Source organism: Schistocerca piceifrons, chromosome 6, assembly GCF_021461385.2.
Source record: "Schistocerca piceifrons isolate TAMUIC-IGC-003096 chromosome 6, iqSchPice1.1, whole genome shotgun sequence".
Taxonomy (NCBI): Eukaryota; Metazoa; Arthropoda; class Insecta; order Orthoptera; family Acrididae; genus Schistocerca; species Schistocerca piceifrons.
In genome coordinates this window covers 261803460-261824025 of record NC_060143.1, presented here as the reverse complement: position 1 = coordinate 261824025, position 20566 = coordinate 261803460, and the positions used below count along the sequence as shown (strand labels likewise).

At 41.8% G+C, this 20566-nt stretch overlaps 1 protein-coding gene across 10 annotated transcripts in view; it reads right to left on the bottom strand.

Moving 5' to 3' along the window:
* Nucleotides 1–3281: 3281 nt before the first annotated feature.
* LOC124802891 (START domain-containing protein 10-like) overlaps nucleotides 3282–20566 on the bottom strand; it is a 137881-nt gene continuing 120596 nt past the window's right edge. For 9 of the 10 annotated variants that reach the window (XM_047263945.1, XM_047263943.1, XM_047263944.1 and 6 more), the window contains one exon: nucleotides 3282–5767. In XM_047263945.1, the coding sequence (XP_047119901.1) occupies nucleotides 5681–5767 (87 nt within the window). In that variant the 3' untranslated portion in view covers nucleotides 3282–5680. The remainder of the gene's footprint in view (nucleotides 5768–20566) is intronic. The other variant, XM_047263951.1, reaches the window with a different exon arrangement.

The following is a 20566-nucleotide window of genomic DNA, read 5'->3' as shown; positions in this document are numbered from 1 at the left end:
TGTACAAGTAACGTAAGCGCAACTCATTATAAACAGCGCTGGCGTATCAGCTAAGGCTGCTGGAGAGCAGAGAAACTGTGTTCAATTCCCACGTGAGTTCTACAGGGTTTTTTCTCCCAAATTTGGTAGTAATAGGAAGATTAGTAAGGTAAATCAGTCAGTGTGGAATAACAAGGTAGGCAAATAAATTTCTCAAACAACATGAATTAGTAAGGAATTAATTAAAAATTTAATCCAGGTCACTTTACAATGGCTCTTTCACTCACTCTGTTACATGTCCTGTTTCCTTCGAACAACTAGACACACGGTACTTCTCATATAACTGTTTGAAACAAATGCACTCTCAGCACCAACAACATCCGATGAATGCAATCTTCACGGAACTACATCGTTCATTCCAAAATGTTGGCAGAAAACAGATGTTGTTTGCATTTTAAAATATTTCTTTTTTGAAAATTAGTTTAGACACATGCTACACATATAACATTTCCTGAAAAATTGTTGCTAAAAGTTGATCATGAAATATGCTGTGTACCGTTATTTTGCCCACACAGTGGTCCAAAAATAAACATCACAAGGCTGGCGCATAGATGTACTATTTGCTGGTATTACTTCTATTGTGCAAGTTAGTTGATCTTCGTCACCTATAAACATGCTACCACACACTGCAGCACTAATTTTTCCCCCTCCAGTAATCCAATATCAGACAAAACTCATTATCAGCAACATATGGGTTTACAATGTTCTCAAGATACATTTTGTAAATTGAGTTTGTCAATTTCCCAGATTTGGAGTAAGTGAAATAGATATATTCTAATGAGTCTGTTATAAGACTGGCCTCTTCTATACATTCAGGACCAAATTAATCTTCAGTTTCCTATAAACACAGGAAAATGGTGGGCAACAATTTTCCATATGCTATGATGCAATATTGTGTCATGCACAAACACATTATTTTATGTATACTACCAATTGCAGCAGTCTTACTCAGAATTATTTTCATAGAATGAGACTTAAAACTTTAATACTTTAGTAATCCAAGTCATTTGAGAAATTTGTCTATCTTGTTACAACTTCTTATTGACTTACTTACTTTAACCCTCCTATTGCTACCAAATTCAATGCAGAAAAAATACAAACTGCTGGATACATCTGGGAATTGTACACACATTCTCCGCTCCCCAACCAGATGCCCTGGTCACTATGCTAGCAAGGCTTTAGTTGAACAGTGTATACCTTGTGTGTACATAAGTGACAGTTACAATACTTTCTTTTCTTGATTTCCAGGAAAATATGCATTTGCGGACCCCCTATATGTTGTCAAAAAAGGTTCAGTTTTCAATTATCTATTGATTCCATCAATTTTGACACAATTACACATAATGTACATTAGGGTGGTTTTCTCAAACATGGAGGAGTGTTCAGACAAAATATCTTAGTCTTTCATTTTAGGTTATACACAAGCAACATACCAAATATGAGCTGAATCAGTTGGCCTTTTCTGATGTCTTCCCTTTATCAGTGTGTGTGAGGACTGAGCGGAGGTAGGTAAGGCAGTCATTGCATGAGACTCCTACAAAGAAAACCTGTCTAATATGTGCCATACTTAGTAAAACATCATCAGAATGTTTGATCCCTACAGAACATATTTAAAAAAAACTTTCATCCCCTGGAAATAAGTAACATATTATCAGTATCAGTAATTCCTGCATAAATACAAGGGGACACATTGTTATTGTAGCCGAGGTAACTGTTATTGACTGCTGCAGTACACTTCAAAGTGACACAGACACATTACACTATTTTTCAACAGTCACCTGGCCTTAGTAAACAACCACTGGAGTGCTCTACCAATCATTAAATTACTTGACTATAGACACCCACTTATAGGTCACAAAGATGTTTGAGAATCACTGTGTGAATGTCCTCATTGTTGGAAACTCATTTTCCTCTTGCTTGTTCTTTCAGCTTGTGAAAAAAATGGATATTGCATGCTATAAGATCAAAACCGCCTGATCAGCAGCCTTCGTCAAACTGTTGGCACTATTTCACTATGGCTGGACATGATTTGCATTTGGTCTGTATACAGCCTAAATTTCAGAATGAATCTGTGTGCAATTTAGATGTTTTGTCCACAAGAATCATACCGTCCTGCATACTTCAACTTCGTAGTATGTTTCCAGTTGCTGCACCATTTCAATTGCACATTGTGATGCATCTGTTATTCGTACAGCAGCAGATTTGGGGAAGGGTCTTTCTTATATGAAAAAATGGATGATATACTGAAATAGAAAAGGCTTACCTTCTCATGTGGGTTTGATGTCGCATGCCTACCAGACTGCACTTTGATATTCATTGTGAATAGGACGCCATACTTCTGCTAATAACTCGTGCTACCGGCACATTCCACATGAGTCCAATCTGTTGTCATCCTCAGACACTCAGTGCGGCAAGGTATTGTTAAGTCAGAAGTGTGCTTACAGTCTTGTCATGAGGCATGCTTCATAGGAAACAACTCATGAAGTTCTCAAGCATCTCATGACATGGGCTATCATTTCCCATCCGTAATCTCTATTAACCCATTCTGACAGAAACCACATCTATGTCACTGTCCCTGAACTTGTATACTATCAGATGCATAGTCTGACAACCCGCAGTGTGTGTTTAGTGGGCTGTCCAAAAATTTATCTGACTTAAAATGTTCAAACTGCATAATGTCATGAGAGAGAGAGAGAGAGAGAGAGAGAGAGGAAGAGGGGGAGTTTGTGAGTTTCAAAATAGATGACATAAGTGGCCATATCTTTTGATTGCACTGACTTAGAAGCTTTAACTTTTTGCACCACCAAGTGGCAATACACCTTAATATGTGACATACATTTCAACCTGATATGCCTACTCATTCCTGAGAAAAAGGATTTTTAACAACTGAACAGGCAGGCATGCAGGCAGACAACAAGTAATCCTGTTTCGTTTCTACTGAATGACGTACTGAAACCTAAAAATGAAAGAAAAGATCATGAGTAACAATGACATTGGTAACTGATTTGTATCCGTTATGAGAGGAGACTTCGTATGTTTTCATAATTTCAGAATTGTGAAAAAAGACAAATTTAGGAGATCTGTTATAAAATGAAGGTAAAAAAGTGTTTTCCTAACATCAAATAGTTGATAAAAAGAAAGATAAGAATACTTTCAAGTACTGCTAAAAACTGGGAAGGAATCTATAATGAGCATTAGTTTACTTGAACAATGACTGTGAAAACTTGATTTCTTATCTCCATGTTTATTTGTCATTATGTTTCAAACAAGAGCACAATTCAACAAGAAACTGTAAACCATACATGAATGATTGTTTCTTACTTCACATGAAATCTTGTTACAATCTTCACCAAAATCAATTTTACAATTATTTAACTTGAAGTTAATTCTATCTTTGATCAAGATAGCAGTTTCATCATACAACCTCTATCAATTAATTGAGAGAGGGCTAGGAGAGGGAGTGAGAATTACTTGCAACTGAAATGTTAATGTGATTTTCACTTACTTAACTTGCAAGAATTAAAGAAATATACACTGCATTTAAATAACATCAGTTTCACTCACTACATATCTTCCTCTTTGCTTGGAGAACTTATTGTACAGATTAACTGTATTTTAAGATCATTTGGTCTTCACTTGCATTAGCAGAGCTCCAATGATTCTTTGTACATTGGTAGCTGATACTTCTACTGTCCTAAATCCATACTAAAATCAGATAAAAATGATTTAAGGTGATATTTTATCTCATTAATTAAATAAGTACCTGAAGTAAGTAAGCTATACCTATGTGCTTCTCCTTAAATTTTGTAATACATCCCTGAATAATAAGGAACTGTCTCAAATTACAAGCGTATCAGTACATTACAGCAGTAAATGTTGAAAGATGTATGCCAGAAGCGGAACAAAAACTTGAGATGTAAGTACAAAAGCAGACACTTCTCTTCTTTCAAATATGCAAAACCTTGACTACAAACCATGAGAATGAGAGTTATGCCAATGGCATAATTTTTTATTTTTTATTTCTATAGGGACATGTAAAAAAGTTTCAGACAGTTTTAACCTTACTAATATGCATAACTTTCTTCCATCTTTGTCTGCACCCCTTCCTCTTCTACCACGATTAATGAAGTATTCACTGAAATTTAACTTTTATATTTATTGCTCATGTTACAACTTCCATTCTCACCACAAGAACACTAATCATAGGCATTACTTCTAAACAGCAGTATTCTCAGTTAAGTAACTTTATCACATTGCTACTGATGTGATGGCAAAATAAAAGAAATCAGAGGGCATGGAGTAGGAAGCATTTATCCCATTACCATGACACACTTCGCCGTTATCTAAAAACAAGATGACAATTTTAACATATCTGTAACTTTTTTTATAATCTGAGGCCTCCCTAGAAGACAAAACCAAAATAATACGTGATGGTAATAAATATAAGAAAATAGTAACAAATAATTAAATAATGACTTGTGGTAGGTAAGGCACAGCCCACTCTTCATCTGGTTCTGAACATTGGGAATGTTATCCTTTAAGTACATTTACAACTAGGAAAACCTGTTTGTTTATTTCCATATTTCAACAACATGAGTTCTCCAAATTTTAAGTCTTCATAACATCATTAACAATAACCAACTACACATAACATATTATCAAAAAATGTAGGTGACAATGCTTCATAACTACTGAAATATTACTTTCTCAGGTCAGATAAAATATTCATACAATAATCTGTATTCACATAAATAACACAGTATATCACATCTGTCATGATTTGTACCATGTATACAAAATAAAGTACAACTTTTTAATCTTTTAATAATACATTACCATTTTAAATTGTAAAATGAGCTACAAATGTGCGTTTCACACAATTTCTCATAGAAAACAGATGAATAATGCAAGTTCAGTCTATACAGTCACAAAAAAAAATCTTTAATTACTTCTGCTTCTCACTTGTAACATATATACGGACATTTGCCTCAATTTCTTTGGTGAAAATAAAATGGAAAACACAGAGAAAAGAAAACAAACTTAAAATTACTGACGTGCTTTTCTTCACTAGGAACAGTGTAATTTAAATAACATTCTTAATATATATTTATAGGCAATATTACTGAACTTCAGATGCAATGCAAGAAACATGTCATCTGTAATAAATTTGGTGCAAGGCTAGTCTGTTTGCTAAGTACTAAGCTACTTATTGAATAAAAATACTGTTAGCTCATTGCACATGTTGTGCACGTTTTTGGCAATAGCTGATAGAAGTAAAATATTACTGCCCTAAAGTATACTTTATATAAGCTACAAATTTTATGGAAAAAAAGTAAAAATTTGCCAACAAAATCTATTTCTGACAATTCATCAGTAGATGAAATGCCACTTACTTACAAAACTGCAATGCTGTGGTAGAAACAACATAACAATGATATTACAATAGCACCAATTAACTCCTCAAGTACATTTGCGGCAATTGTCAACTGCCTTACAGAACGCACAAAAATGTGCAGGAAGAACAAATGTAATATTATTTATATCAATACTTTTGAAAAGGAAGAACATCTTCATTTTTCTTTGACGAATGTATAAAATTCCTGTAAATTCTGTACTTTAACATCATAGTAAATGAGATCAACTAATGCTTTGAATGTAAGTCGCACTGCTCATCAAACGTGCATCCATCCTTATTTCTCCCAGAAGCTTCCAATGTTGAAATGACACACTGAAAAACAGCAAATAAATCACACAAACACCATACAATAAATACATAAATTAAATGAAATCTGCAATAGCAGAAAAATTTTGTCATTTAGAACTGTTAGCAAAGTTTCAAAAAGTTTAATGTAATAATGATGTGAACAGCTGAAAAACTAGACTCAGAAGGCACACAGCATAAAAAAAAAAAAAAAAAAAGCTACGACAGACATCAGCAATCATTCCCGCCCTGAAGTATAAGACATTAGTCAGTAAGTACGACATTCATATGACAGTGAGGAAAATAAGTATCTTCTTGAACAAAATATTCAGTATTCATAATAAAACAAATCAGAAAGAACAGTTCAAGCAGTTACAACACTGTATTTGATAACCTATTAAAGCTTATCAACTTCTTTTTAACAAGTGAGAGTTGTTTCTAAAGAGAATCATCATACAACATTTAATCTGTGGAACCTATGTTTCAATCACTGGCACATTTTTTCCTGAACTACATTAGCATATGCCCCAACCAAACATGGAATGGCATCCTGCCACTATCTCTGAACACACTGAAATGAAAAAGATACACATGGTTAGGTGATCTCTGTACATACAAAGCTAACAGTAAGTCACTTGTTCAGTCTGTCTATATGTGCAAATTAATCTCAGATTAGGTATACTAACTCAGGAAGAAGATTTTTATACATAATTTATAAATATTTTGTACAAACTATCTGAATTATGATGAATTAAAATTAAGTTGTGAAAACTATACCATTGTCACCTAGTGAACGGCCGCAGCGACTGGAGGGAACAGCAGGGCCTTGAGAACTCAGCAAGTGGGATCTAATTCACACCTAGTATGGTGGTCTAGCAATAGACCATGTGACTGCAAAGCAAAAAGATGGTGGGATCTAATTCCCATCGAGTCACTTTTTCCACTCTGCCTTTTAACCTAGCATTAACTTCAGACTGCCAGTTTCTGCTTCTCTCAGAATACCAGTCAAAATATGCACCTCTAATTCACTGCAAGTTCTTCAAACAATGGGCAGTGAGTCACTCAACTTTTAAGTATTGTAATAAATATGACCAATAACGAAATTATAACCACCTCATTGTCAGGCTTTTAGGTGAGACTTACAATTTGAAATAATGAAATATTTTTACCCAACTGTTTCTCTGTAATTGTTTGAAAACAATTCTGTATAGAAAAAACATGTGGATCTGAACTATGTGGTATTTTATTTTTTGTGTTACAAGTAAAACATTTTCTGAAAAACTACTTCAGCAACTTTGCTCCATTTTCACACAGTATGCTTTTTCAGCAGCTGACTTGATGACTACATTCAGCTTTCTGCTGTCCTTGAATCAAACCTAGATGTGGACATGATTCTTTGTGTGGCATGGCGAAGAAGTCTACCATAAGCAGTCCACATCAAAGTACTGTGGCACTGAGTCTCAACGGTGCATAACAGTGTGTACTAACCTTCTAAAGATGAGTGCTGTAACATGAGCTGAAAATGCATATCATGAAGGGTTTTTCATTTACCTGTGCCGTCTCAGCCAGCCTCCAATACATAATGAATCATACGTACACCTACAATTCACACACAATATTTACACTGGATGTAAACATATTATATTATGATGGGCTCCTATCATTGACATGAGATGTCACCGCAAATGCCTCCATACAACTTTCCTACTGTGCACTACTTGGATTGTGTAAGTTATGTGAAAGTGATGATACAAAAAGCAGTGCAATGATTGCAGCAGAACTGATATATGACATGGCTGTTGTCACAGGTGGCCTGGCCTGTGATGGGGTAGGATATTTATGTGACAGGGCCGGAATAGTAAGTGCTAGGTGGGTGGGTGGATGGATTGGGCAGGTCTTGCACCTGGGTTTTCCCATACCCCCATGCCTCATACGTTCCTTTTCTCTGATGTTCCTGCAAGCTTTTTACATATCTGCACACATTATTAAGTGGTTTCATGCATTTTTCATATTTTCACATACCTGTGTATGTTTTGTGTTTCTTTATGTATCTCTTATGCATCTTTTCTGTTATACAGCTCTCCTCACAACCACCTAACACCTTAACTCGCGCAATTCTGCGTCGCCATTTCCGTTTCCCTTATGCCATCCCTGCCACAATATACCACTGTTCCATCTTTCAGCATCAATTCCGAAAAGTATCCCATTCTGTGGCTAAAACCAAGTCTCACATCCTGTTCCGTAAATTTTGCTTAAACCATGGAATTCTCCCCTTTCCCAACAGCCTAAACATAAAATTGCTTCTTTTGATCCTACTCCTCCTTTCACAATGACCTTTGCCTTTTCAGATTCTGCATGTCTCTGATCCTCACAAACCTGGCTCTGCAAAAACACATCTCCTTGGCACAGGCATACCAGGACCACCTCTGCTTCCTCTGCAAGATACTGCTATTATGCAATCCCTACTACATACAACACATCTCTGAAACTTAATCCCTTGCTCTCTAGCACATGGAGGAGTGTTCCAGACATCACCTCCATAAATTATCCAATGTGCTGACAACCTCCTGCCATCTTTGGGCACCACTATTCAACCCCTATCCTACCAACAGTATTCCTCCTTGTTAATCCCTCATAGCACCCAAACCCTGCCCATCTGACCTCTCCAATTTGTCACATCCCCCAAAGCTCCCTACCAACACTACTAAATTCAGAGCCAAAACACTGTTGCTGACCTCTCCAGCAAAGTCCTCAGCCCAACAGAAATTTAAGTTCTATCCAAAGGCCTCACTTTTAGCCCTACACCCAAATTAAACCATACTGACTTGTCAAAGACCAACTCTCCTTCTCCTGATCCCTGCAATGGAAACATTTCTTTGCCACCCATCCCTCCGATCAAAGCCAACCTAGTCACAACACTGAACCCTGCCTCTCTCTCAGTATATAACACCACCCAACCGTGGTTTCCCCCCCTCCCCCCCCCCCCCACACACACACACACACAGACAAACCACACCCTGGTCACATTACAGGAATTCCTTACCTCCAACCTTGCCTCGCCATCTTGCCCTAGTCTCTTCCTAAGAACAATAACCTTTCAATAGAAGAAAGGACAGCCATACACAACCATAACACAAATCCTGACCAATCATTGTACCTGCAGTCAGAGATTCTCCCACTTTCCCATACACCAACATCCCTCATGCCCTATTGAACACTACCTTTCCCAACATCCTTCAGACTTCAAATCCACTACTAATTCCTCATACACCTTTCTAACTACATTCTAACACACAACTCCTCCTCCTTTGAAACCCTTAGTTGGTTCAGGTTCATAGATGATATTTTCATGATTTGGACTCAGGGCTTAGACACCCTATCCTCATTCCTTCACCTCAACACCTTCTCTCCCATCGTCCACACCTCATCCTCCTCATCTCAGTGTGCCACACTCCTGGGCATTGACCTCCTGCTCTTTGACCACCAACAGTACCTGCATTTCGACCGTTATCATCCCTCCCACACCAAAAAATTCCCCCCCATACATCATGTCCACTAGGAGCAGCCCATCTGCAGTGACAAGAACTCCCTTCCCCAGAACGCTGAAGGAGTCACCAAGGCCTTCAAAGACAGACACTATGCCCCGGGCCTAGCCTGCAGACAGACATCCTGTGCCATTTCCCCACATACCCCAAAGCCTCCCACCATCTCCAAGAACAAGCTACACAGGAGTGCCTCCTTTGTCACAAAATACAGCCCAATGCTGGATCAACTGGATCCCATCCTCCGTCACTGCTTTGATTACCTATATTCATGCCCTGAAACGAGGGACATCCTACCCAAGATACCCTCCTAAAGTTGTGTTCTGTCGGCCCCACCCAACCTCCACAATATCCATAACATCCTTCACCATCCCTATGGCATCCCCAATCCCAATCCCTTGCCACAGGGATCATATCCTTGTGGAAGGCCTAAGTGCAAGATATATGTCCAATCCAGGCCAGTCACAGACTTATCCTACCCTATTAAAAGCCAGGCCACCTGTGAAATCAGCCATTTTATATACCATCTCTGCTGAAATTACTGCACAGCTTTTTATATTGGTATGACTATGAAACAGCTGAACACAAAATGCTCAATTTCAGTGGCTGTTTCACAACCTGGGCCACCTTGAATCTCCCCTCCACCAACTTTTCTGAACTGTTACAACACATACTCCACCACCGAAATTATTCCATCCTCAACCCCTGGTAACTACTGTCCCCGTACCCTCCATCCAACAATTCTGCCCCTCTGTCCTATTACCTCCTACCTATTCACATCTCCTACCCTCATTGTATGCCACCCTCTGCCAACACATATGCCCGTCTTCCCCCTTCACTGTTCATCTCCTTCTCCACTCCCCTTCCCCCACCCACCCGTCACATCTCCCTGGCTCACAGCCTCTTGACGCTCAGCTTGGTGGCAGTCTTCTCACGCTGCAGTCTAGACCCTGCATGCTCCGCCAGACAATGCCCTTCTCTCCCCCCACTCATACCCTGCTATCGCTTCCCCAGCCCCTCCAGATTGATGTTTTCATTCAACATGACAGTTGCATTCCAGTCCAAGCTGCCAGATATGGAGGTCGTGTGTGTGACGTGTGCTTCCTTATGTGGATGAGTGTGTGTGTTTTTTCTTTTCTGAAGAAGGCTTTGGCCAAAAGCTAAATGTGTAACAGTCTTTTGGTTGTACCCATCTGCAACTCAATGTGTCATCTTTACAGTGAGTAGCAATCTACCCTTTTCCTTTTACTGTTGATATTTCAACCTGGAGTTTCCATTGTTTAAAATGGGGTTTACTGAGAATTACTCATGACACACACTACGTACTGCCAACACAGGAACAAGCCATATGCGGACTACAAGTTTCCAATTCCAAGAGTGGGAAAAGAACTTCAAGATGTCCCCTAAGGTGGAGAGGTATGACACTATCAATTCCTTGCAGTCCACCATATGAACGGCACATCATATGAGAAAGCTGTTTTACATTGTTGTTAAGCCTCTCATGTATGCCTCCAATGTGTCATAGTTCCTCATACAAAAGAAACTCTGCAGTCCATTGAAGAGTAGGATACAGTCAGCAATAGACAAATTAATAAGATCACATTATATGAGCAAACAGCCTTTTTCACAAGTTACGCTAATTAATCATATATCTGCCACGTGTGTGACATTTTAAAAAGTGTGCGTGTAAAGGGGGTGCACTGGGGGAGGGGATGGGGGGGTTGCATGTGAGGGCACACTTCTGTGTGTGTGTGTGTGTGTGGGGGGGGGGGGGGGGTCATAGAGTATAAAAGGAAAATGCTAGTGAAAGAAAACCAAAGAAGACTAAATTTAAGAGTATGAAAATATTGCTTGAGAGGTCATATATATATATATATATATATATATATATATATGTGTGTGTGTGTCAATATAATAGAGGGAAACATTCCACGTGGGAAAAATTATATATAAAAACAAAGATGAGGTGACTTACCGAACGAAAGCGCCGGCAGGTCGATAGACACACAAACAAACACAAACATACACACAAAATTCAAGCTTTCGCAACAAACTGTTGCCTCATCAGGAAAGAGGGAAGGAGAGGGAAAGACGAAAGGAAGTGGGTTTTAAGGGAGAGGGTAAGGAGTCATTCCAATCCCGGGAGCGGAAAGACTTACCTTAGGGGGAAAAAAGGACAGGTATACACTCGCACACACACAACACACACACACACACACACACACACACACACACACACATATCCATCCACACATACAGACACAAGCAGACATATTTAAAGACCAGTTGATGTGTAGGTGAAGGATTAGGTGGGTGAGGGCAATGGATTGTTCAGTTTGGAGCTGGTATAGGGACTGATGGAAAGAAGGGTTACAGCCAGAGATGGGAACTTTAAGTGTGAGGCCTTTGGGGGTAATGCCAAATGTCAGACAAGCCTGAGAAAATAGAATATGGGAGCGTAATCTGGCTAGGGCGAAGGCATGTTTGCGGAGGGAATGTAAATAAAACTTAATGGGGTCGTCGTGGGGGTGTTGTGAGGGTGACATGGTATTAGAAGGTGGAAAGTGTAACATGAGGTGAAATGAAAATGAAAATAAAAATATATGGGGAGAGATAAAGGTGAACCGGAAAGTAACTGGAGATCTGGAATGAAAAAAGGCGAAAAGGTGTTGGTTACAGCTGGGCTATGTTGGACTTGGGTTGGTAGACAACGATGTGCATAAAGGTTAGGTGGTTGTGTTGCCGCCAAAACACGTTAAAGGACGGAGAAATTCGAGAAAATTTCGAAAAAACTGCGTGTAGTATATTAAAAGGAGTTGTTTTGTGGTGGCAGATTATGAAAATGAGGCTAACAATTGTCTGACGAAGAAATAATGATGTTAAAACCTGTGGGAAGCGGCTAAAAATTATAAGTGATGTGGGAAATAAAGCGAAAGTTATTAGAACTGGCCGAAATGGTTGTTTAAAAGGTGAAAGGAACTGTTTGTGAACTAGAAACGGTGGATATTATAGCGGCGGTAGTGCTGAAAGCGGCAAAAAAATTTTTTGGTTATGGTTTTGAAGTGGGTTACGTATTATTGAGTATATATAGGCGGGATAAAATAGTATAGCAGATTACGGTAAAAAGGAGAAGGTGAATACAAAGTGAAACTACTGGCAAAAACAGAAAGAGGAAAATAAGACGACAGAAAAGATTTCGAAATGCAACAGTGACAATAACAAACGTATTTGTTGGATTCAAATTAATGATATTAATATAATAGAGAGAAACATTCCACGTGGGAAAAATTATATATAAAAACAAAGATGAGGTGACTTACTGAACGAAAGCGATGGCAGGTCGATAGACACACAAACAAACACAAACATACACACAAAATTCTAGCTTTCGCAACAAACTGTTGCCTCATCAGGAAAGAGGGAAGGAGAGGGAAAGACGAAAGGAAGTGGGTTTTAAGGGAGAGGGTAAGGAGTCATTCCAATCCCGGGAGCGGAAAGACTTACCTTAGGGGGAAAAAAGGACGGGTATACACGCGCGCGCACACACACACACCCATCCACACATATACAGACACAAGCAGACATATTTAAAGACAAAGAGTTTGGGCAGAGATGTCAGTCGAGGCAGAAGTGCAGAGGCAAAGATGTTGTTGAATGACAGGTGAGGTATGAGTGGCGGCAACTTGAAATTAGCGGAGATTGAGGCCTGGTGGATAACGGGAAGAGAGGACATATTGAAGAGCAAGTTCCCATCTCCGGAGTTCGGATAGGTTGGTGTCAGTGGGAAGTATCCAGATAACCCGGATGGTGTAACACTGTGCCAAGATGTGCTGGCCGTGCACCAAGGCATGTTTAGCCACAGGGTGATCCTCATTACCAACAAACACTGTCTGCCTGTGCCCATTCATGCGAATGGACAGTTTGTTGCTGGTCATTCCCACATAGAATGCGTCACAGTGTAGGCAGGTCAGTTGGTAGATCACGTGGCTCTGCCTTTGATCGTGTACACCTTCCGGGTTACAGGACTGGAGTAGGTGGTGGTGGTGGGAGGGTGCATGGGACACGTTTTACACCGGGGGCGGTTACAAGGGTATGAGCCAGAGGGTAGGGAAGGTGGTTTGGGGATTTCATAGGGATGAACTGAGAGGTTACAATGGTTAGGTGGACGGCGGAAAGACACTCTTGGTGGAGTGGGGAGGATTTCATGAAGGATGGATCTCATTTCAGGGCAGGATTTGAGGAAGTCGTATCCCTGCTGGAGAGCCACATTCAGAATCTGATCCAATCCCGGAAAGTATCCTGTCACAAGTGGGGCACTTTTGTGGTTCTTCTGTGGGAGCTTCTGGGTTTGAGAGGATGAGGAAGTGGCTCTGGTTATTTGCTTCTGTACCAGGTCGGGAGGGTAGTTGCGGGATGTGAAAGCTGTTGTCAGGTTGTTGGTGTAATGCTTCAGGGATTCCGGACTGGAGCAGATTCGTTTGCCACGAAGACCTAGGCTGTAGGGAAGGGACCGTTTGATGTGGAATGGGTGGCAGCTGTCGTAATGGTGGGTTTGATGTGGACGGACGTGTGAAGCTGGCCATTGGACAGGTGGAGGTCAACATCAAGGAAAGTGGCATGGGATTTGGAGTAGGACCAGGTGAACCTGATGGAACCAAAGGAGTTGAGCTTGGAGAGAAAATTCTGGAGTTCTTCTTCACTGTGAGTCCAGATCATGAAGACGTCATCAATAAATCTGTACCAAACTTTGGGTTGGCAGGCCTGGGTAACCAAGAAGGCTTCCTCTAAGCCAACCATGAAAAGGTTGGCGTACAAAGGGGCCATCCTGGTACCCATGGCTGTTCCTTTTAATTGTTGGTATGTCTGGCCTTCAAAAGTGAAGAAGTTGTGGGTCAGGATGAAGCTGGCTAAGGTAATGAGGAAAGAGGTTTTAGGTAGGGTGGCAGGTGATCGGCGTGAAAGGAAGTGCTCCATCGCAGCGAGGCCCTGGACGTGCGGGATATTTGTGTATAAGGAAGTGGCATCAATGGTTACAAGGATGGTTTCTGGGGGTAACGGATTGGGTAAGGATTCCAGGCGTTCGAGAAAGTGGTTGGTGTCTTTGATGAAGGATGGGAGACTGCACGTAATGGGTTGAAGGTGTTGATCTACGTAGGCAGAGATACGTTCTGTGGGGGCTTGGTAACCAGCTACAATGGGGCGGCCGGGATGATTGGGTTTGTGAATTTTAGGAAGAAGGTAGACGGCAGGGGTGCGGGGTGTCGGTGGGGTCAGGAGGTTGATGGAGTCAGGTGCAAAGTTTTGTAGGGGGCCTAAGGTTCTGAGGATTCCTTGAAGCTCCGCCTGGACATCAGGAATGGGATTACCTTGGCAAACTTTGTATGTGGTGTTGTCTGAAAGCTGACGCAGTCCCTCAGCCACATACTCCCGACGATCAAGTACCACGGTCGTGGAACCCTTGTCCGCCGGAAGAATGACGATGGACCGGTCAGCCTTCAGATCACGGATAGCCTGGGCTTCAGCAGTGGTGATGTTGGGAGTAGGATTACGGTTTTTTAAGAAGGATTGAGAGGCAAGGCTGGAAGTCAGAAATTCCTGGAAGGTTTGGAGAGGGTGATTTTGAGGAAGAGGAGGTGGGTCCCGCTGTGACGGAGGACGGAACTGTTCCAGGCAGGGTTCAATTTGGATAGTGTCTTGGGGAGTTGGATCATTAGGGGTAGGATTAGGATCATTTTTCTTCGTGGCAAAGTGATACTTCCAGCAGAGAGTACGAGTGTAGGACAGTAAATCTTTGACGAGGGCTGTTTGGTTGAATCTGGGAGTGGGGCTGAAGGTGAGGCCTTTGGATAGGACAGAGGTTTCGGATTGGGAGAGAGGTTTGGAGGAAAGGTTAACTACTGAATTAGGGTGTTGTGGTGCCAGATTGTGTTGATTGGAATTTTGAGGTTTTGGAGGGAGTGGAGCTGGAAGTGGGAGACTGAGTAGATGGGAGAGACTGGGTTTGTGTGCAATGAGAGGTGGTTGAGGTTTGCTGGAAAGGTTGTGAAGGGTGAAAGAGTTGCCTTTCCGGAGGTGGGAAACCAGGAGATTGGATAGTTTTTTGAGGTGAAAGGTGGCATGCTGTTCTAATTTGCGGTTGGCCTGTAGGAGGATGCTCTGAATAGCCGGTGTGGATGTGGGAGAGGAAAGATTGAGGACTTTTATTAAGGATAGGAGTTGACGGGTGTGTTCATTGGCTGAGTTGATGTGTAGGTGAAGGATTAGGTGGGTGAGGGCAATGGATTGTTCAGTTTGGAACTGGTGTAGGGACTGATGGAAAGAAGGGTTGCAGCCAGAGATCGGAATTTTAAGTGTGAGGCCTTTTGGGGTTATGCCACATGTCAGACAAGCCTGAGAAAATACCTTCTTCCTAAAATTCACAAACCCAATCATCCCGGCCGCCCCATTGTAGCTGGTTACCAAGTCCCCACAGAACGTATCTCTGCCTACGTAGATCAACACCTTCAACCCATTACGTGCAGTCTCCCATCCTTCATCAAAGACACCAACCACTTTCTCGAACGCCTGGAATCCTTACCCAATCCGTTACCCCCAGAAACCATCCTTGTAACCATTGATGCCACTTCCTTATACACAAATATCCCGCACGTCCAGGGCCTCGCTGCGATGGAGCACTTCCTTTCACGCCGATCACCTGCCACCCTACCTAAAACCTCTTTCCTCATTACCTTAGCCAGCTTCATCCTGACCCACAACTTCTTCACTTTTGAAGGCCAGACATACCAACAATTAAAAGGAACGGCCATGGGTACCAGGATGGCCCCTTCGTACGCCAACCTATTCATGGGTGGCTTAGAGGAAGCCTTCTTGGTTACCCAGGCCTGCCAACCCAAAGTTTGGTACAGATTTATTGATGACATCTTCATGATCTGGACTCACAGTGAAGAAGAACTCCAGAATTTCCTCTCCAAGCTCAACCCCTTTGGTTCCATCAGATTCACCTGGTCCTACTCCAAATCCCATGCCACTTTCCTTGATGTTGACCTCCACCTGTCCAATGGCCAGCTTCACACGTCTGTCCACATCAAACCCACCAACAAGCAACAGTACCTCCATTACGACAGCTGCCACCCATTCCACATCAAACGGTCCCTTCCCTACAGCCTAGGTCTTCGTGGCAAGCGAATCTGCTCCAGTCCGGAATCCCTGAAGCATTACACCAACAACCTGACAACAGCTTTCGCATCCCGCAACTACCCTCCTGACCTGGTACAGAAGCAAATAACCAGAGCCACTTCCTCATCCTCTCAAACCCAGAAGCTCCCACAGAAGAACCACAAAAGTGCCCCACTTGTGACAGGATACTTTCCAGGACTGGATCAGATTCTGAATGTGGCTCTCCAGCAGGGATACGACTTCCTCAAATCCTGCTCTGAAATGAGATCCATCCATCATGAAATCCTCCCCACTCCACCAAGAGTGTCTTTCCGCCGTCCACCTAACCTTCGTAACCTCTTACTTCATCCCTATGAAATCCCCAAACCACCTTCCCTACCCTCTGGCTCATACCCTTGTAACCGCCCCCGGTGTAAAACCTGTCCCATGCACCCTCCCACCACGACCTACTCCAGTCCTGTAACCCGGAAGGTGTACATGATCAAAGGCAGAGCCACGTGTGAAAGCACCCACGTGATCTACCAACTGACCTGCCTACACTGTGATGCATTCTATGCGGGAATGACCAGCAACAAACTGTCCATTCGCATGAATGGACACAGGCAGACAGTGTTTGTTGGTAATGAGGATCACCCTGTGGCTAAACATGCCTTGGTGCACGGCCAGCACATCTTGGCACAGTGTTACACCGTCCGGGTTATCTGGATACTTCCCACTAACACCAACCTATCCGAACTCCGGAGATGAGAACTTGCTCTTCAATATATCCTCTCTTCCCGTTATCCACCAGGCCTCAATCTCCGCTAATTTCAAGTTGCCGCCACTCATACCTCACCTGTCATTCAACAACATCTTTGCCTCTGCACTTCTGCCTCGACTGACATCTCTGCCCAAACTCTTTGTCTTTAAATACGTCTGCTTGTGTCTGTATATGTGTGGATGGATATGTGTGTGTGTGCGCGAGTGTATACCCATCCTTTTTTCCCCCTAAGGTAAGTCTTTCTGCTCCCGGGATTGGAATGACTCCTTACCCTCTCCCTTAAAACCCATATCCTTTTGTCTTTCCTTCTCCTTCCCTCTTTCCTGACGAGGCAACCATTGGTTGCGAAAGCTAGAATTTTGTGTGTATGTTTGTGTTTGTTTGTGTGTCTGTCGACCTGCCAGCGCTTTTGTTTGGTAAGTTTCATCATCTTTCTTTTTAGATATATTTTTCCCACGTGGAATGTTTCCCTCTATTATATTCATATATATATATATATATATATATATATATATATATATATATATATATATATATATATATATATATATATATAATGGAAGGAAACATTCCACGTGGGAAAAATTATATATAAATACAAAGATGAGGTGACTTACCGAACAAAAACGCTGGCAGGTCGATAGACACACAAACAAACACAAACATACACACAAAATTCAAGCTTTCGCAACAAATTGTTGCCTCATCAGGAAAGAGGGAAGGAGAGGGGAAGACGAAAGGAAGTGGGTTTTAAAGGAGAGGGTAAGGAGTCATTCCAATCCCGGGAGCGGAAAGACTTACCTTAGGGGGAAAAAAGGACAGGTATACACTCGCACACACGCACATATCCATCCACACATACAGACACAAGCAGACATATATGTCTGCTTGTGTCTGTATGTGTGGATGGATATGTGCGTGTGTGCGAGTGTATACCTGTCCTTTTTTCCCCCTAAGGTAAGTCTTTCCGCTCCCGGGATTGGAATGACTCCTTACCCTCTCCTTTAAAACCCACTTCCTTTCGTCTTCCCCTCTCCTTCCCTCTTTCCTGATGAGGCAACAATTTGTTGCGAAAGCTTGAATTTTGTGTGTATGTTTGTGTTTGTTTGTGTGTCTATCGACCTGCCAGCGTTTTTGTTCGGTAAGTCACCTCATCTTTGTATTTTTATATATATATATATATATATATATATATATATATATATATATATATATAAGGCAGCAATATCTTCATCAAACCAGACCACAATTTAAAATTTTTAGGTACACTATCTTACAATAACATCAAGAAGCTTGCCATTGAGCTCAAATTGTGCATTACATCTATACATAAAGCTTCCAATGAGGACACTGCGTTACAAGTTTTGCAGCTGTGAAAGACCAGAAGATCAAAACAAAGATGCGTTTCCAACCATCAAAGTACAGATTGAGAATATAACACCAGGACAGACATGAAGAGGAACATCATCTAATGGTACCAGATGGAGAAAAGGCGACAATACAGACAATATTCTGCCAGCAAAAACAAGGTGGTAGAAGAGTCCACTACAACAGCCCAGCATTCTCCCATTACTCGTTCACTGCCAGGAGTAATTGAACACAACCACACTTGATCTGAATGTTGGTACAGCTTTAAGACGACACAGTGCACTGAATGCTATACAACTAGATAACAAAAGTATTAAAATGGAAGCAGACTGAATAAATATGAGAAATTTATGAACTTAATGCCATATCTGCCTGGCCATCCTTTCCTCCACACACCAGGCAGACCATGTGAGCAGCCACTCCACCTGTAGGACATTGGTAAATGGCTTTTAACATCACCAAGCGAGGTGGCACAGTGGTTAGACACTGGACTCGCATTCGGCAGGACGATGGTTCAATCCCGTGTCCGGCCATCCTGATTTAGGTTTTCCGTGATTTCCCTAAATAACTCCAGGCAAATGCCGGGATGGTTCCTTCGAAAGGGCACGGCCGACTTCCTTCCCCATCCTTCGCTAATCCGATGAGACCAATGACCTCGCTGTCTGGTCTCCCTCCCCAAAACAATCCAACCCCTTTTAACATCTTGTATAGCCTGGACTGCTTAACACAGAGTTTAACATTGCCTCCACAGTGTCTATGGGTGCAAACCTAGCCAACATGCTGTGTACCCGTCACAGCACAGAATGATGTTAACAGGGAATCATTTCCCTACACCCGGTCACGTGCCCTCTCAGTGCCACCTGGATATCCATCTGCTCCCGCCTTTTTAGGTCACTGCCGGACTGTGAAAAGAAAGTTATTCCCTACACCTAAAGCCAGCAGTACAAGCAGTTCCATATAGCAGCATCAGCAGATCAGTTATAGCACTACCAGTTGGCGGTACTAGCAGTCCCATATCAGTGTTAAACGCTGGTAGACCTGGCCCAGTCCTTAGCAAACTTCACCAGCAGTACGTCAGCCGTCATACGCCGGCAGAACTGGCCCAGTAACGTCCCAGGTCTTCATGCCGCTGCCTACCATGATTCTGGGGTGTGTCATGAGGGCACATCACTGACAACTTCACAGGAGAGATATTTCTGTTGCACGCAGCTGCGTGGATATTCATCCAAGGACATTATAACTGAGTTTTGTTTTGTCAGTAATGTTGTTCTTTCAAAAGTATCTTCAATCAGTCTTCAGTACGAAGATGCTTGAGGACAACTCTGTGTCCATGGGTGTTGAAGTATATTGCTGTTGTTGGTGTCTTGTTTCCTCTCTTCTGCCAAACTTCAGTGGCAACAAGATAAAAGTGTGCTTTCACATTGTCGTCTCTCACAGTATTTATGTTTCAGTGCTATTTCGGTCTCATTTCTCTGTTTATTGATTTGTTTGCCAGAGTAAGTTTTGTTTTCACATTGTTCATCATGTGCTAATTAGTTTTGATGGGGCTGTTCTCCCAGTCAGAGGGCAGTATTCATCACACCAACATGTCTTCTGCCGGGATACAGTTGTAGTCTATGAAATGAGGTTCTCAGTAGTTAGTGTGTATCAGTGTGACTTCTCATTCATGCTGCTGGTCTAAGTTGTTTTCAGTGGTCCAAGGTTCCAGTTTCTCATTCACTGGCAGTATTCTCACACACAGTTTGCATGTTCACGTGTATTATAATGTCTGTCTTTTGTCAGAGCTGTTGTTACAGAGGGTAACTCAGCTTACTCACGTTTTGGCTACTATAGCAGCATATTGGGACGCAGCCACCACATCTGGGCTGCTTTTTTGTGTCTTCAGCGGTCAGAAAGAGAACTGGCACTTGTACCATCAATAGTTGGAGTTACTTTTTATGTTGTACGGCATTGAACGTACGCAGCACAGTGCTCATTTTC